The 2,110-nt window shown below is 38.1% G+C and overlaps 1 protein-coding gene across 1 annotated transcript; it reads right to left on the bottom strand.

Annotated features, from left to right (window-relative positions):
- Positions 1-272: 272 nt before the first annotated feature.
- LOC135467155 (uncharacterized) lies at positions 273-1,930 on the bottom strand. The gene is made up of 4 exons (XM_064744920.1): positions 1,840-1,930; positions 1,301-1,477; positions 732-866; positions 273-442 (listed from the first exon to the last, which is right to left on the bottom strand). The coding sequence occupies exons 1-4, from the start codon at positions 1,928-1,930 to the stop codon at positions 273-275; spliced, it is 573 nt and encodes a 190-aa protein (XP_064600990.1).
- Positions 1,931-2,110: the final 180 nt, after the last annotated feature.

A 2,110-nucleotide genomic window follows, 5' to 3' on the forward strand; every position in this document is an offset into this window, starting at 1 on the left:
GGGCTCTAGAATCCTCACTCCAGATCCTTGATCAGGGGAGGTAATAAGGGTCAGATACACGACTAACGGAATCCTGAAACTGACTCAGGTTTGGCGCAGACTATTAGTCTACGACATTTGAAATCAGTCCAATTCTTTGATCATGACAAAGATGGAAATTATTTAAACTCTGGAGCCTATAAAGCTCAAGACTATGTTTGTGCTAAACTTCAGACAGCTTTGTGATCTCAGGAGCTTTAACATTTGTCAGAATAATTTCTGAGGGAAAGCTATCAGTATACACTGTGAGACTTTTTGAACTCTTTCACGAGACTGGCCATTTCACTCAGTGATTCGTAGATGCCTTCACCATTCACTGCGCATGCTCCGTGGATGTACCACTTGCGATTCCGCATCTTCGTGAGATGAAGTCCATCGGCAATTTCTGAAGTTCTCATAGCCCCTAAAGCCCGGAAAGAAAAAAAACTTGCATAAAGTGTACAATTTATCAGTGGAAAAAGAGATTGCACCAAGTTGATTGTTAGCGTAGGATTACGTATTTTAATCAGATATGGAACAAAAAACTGAGGTAATATAAGCCAACCTATGCGAAATATATTATACCTGTATATTAACGTTGTAAGTAAGAAAATGATAAACAAAGACTGAGTAGGACTGGTTTAGTGCATGTTTATAGTTGTTTAGTAGAATTTAAGCCCCCCTGTAAGATTTGTGACAATCCCCTCACTTACCTGGCAGATCTTGTTTGTTGGCAATGACAACAACAGGCACGCCTCTCATCTCGTCACTCTCCAGGATTGTGGACAATTCGTATCTAGACTCTTCCAAACGTTCCCTGTCAGCACTGTCCACCACATACAACAACCCTGTGCAAGAGAGAATAACCTCATAAACAGTGAGAAAAGGCATTTCTGATCAACATAGCACTATGTAAAATGGTAAACCCCACACACTACTCTGCAACCGACTTAATTGACAGTGAAGTTTTCTTCATGTATATGTAAGTTTTCCTATATAAGGCTGCTATATGTACACTGTAGCTTATAATCCTCCTGCGATGGTAACCACTAGCCCAGGTAAATAAAAACATAAAAACTCGACTAGCGTAGAATGGATAATTGTAAGCATTATACGAAGAGAATTTAAATGAATATGCAGAAAGTACACCCTTCTATTTGTCTATAAAGTTACAAACTGTGTAATGCATGAACAAGAACTCAGATGTTCAAATACTAGTCGACACTATACCGTTATAAGGAACACGGTAGGTTGTTGATGTATTGTATATAATTGCACGTACCTTCAGTGTTTTGGAAGTAGTATCTCCAGAGAGACCTGATTTTGTCCTGACCGCCAACGTCCCACACTGTGAAAGAGATCCCCTTACACGGGCTTACCGTCTCCACGTTAAACCCTATAGTCGGGATCGTGTGCACGTTCTCGTTGAGCTTGATTTTGTATAGTATCGTCGTCTTACCTGTCCATAACAGATGATTGCATTTATAGTGATACTTAGACAGAATATAATAACTAGGCATGAAATGAAAGGTCACGACTCAATAGACAGTCTGGGCGGATCTACAATAAAGTTTAACCCGCCACTGTCTGTGTTTCACTGTGAAAATGATGCAGTCGTTAGTCATATCTGTGGTCATACATTAGATCAAATAAATAAATAAATGTATAAATAATAAAATAAATTATGCATTTATTTACTTAAGAATACTTAAGAATATTTCACTTGTATGACGGCCAAAAAATAACTAAAATAAAAATAAATAAATATTTATTGAATATCTTGCCGATGAGGTTCAAGGCGATTCTATGTAGAAACGTTACCTGCAGCGTCAAGTCCAAGCATCAAAATCCTGGCCTGATCTTGAGAAAACTGTGAGAACACACCCATTAGCTTGGAGACAAGCAGACCCATGGTAATGTAGAAGATAGAACGCAATGTACAATTCTATTAACTTTATCTACATGTATAATAAAGTCTTATCTCATGGAGGTTCTGCGATACTGTTTTATGTTCGCACATTTATACATGTTGAAGTGTTTGTTATTATGGTGAAATACTGACAACGGGTAGAAACAAACCAACCCTATATAA

This window comes from Liolophura sinensis, chromosome 6 (genome assembly GCF_032854445.1).
Source record: "Liolophura sinensis isolate JHLJ2023 chromosome 6, CUHK_Ljap_v2, whole genome shotgun sequence".
In the NCBI taxonomy this organism is placed as follows: Eukaryota; Metazoa; Mollusca; class Polyplacophora; order Chitonida; family Chitonidae; genus Liolophura; species Liolophura sinensis.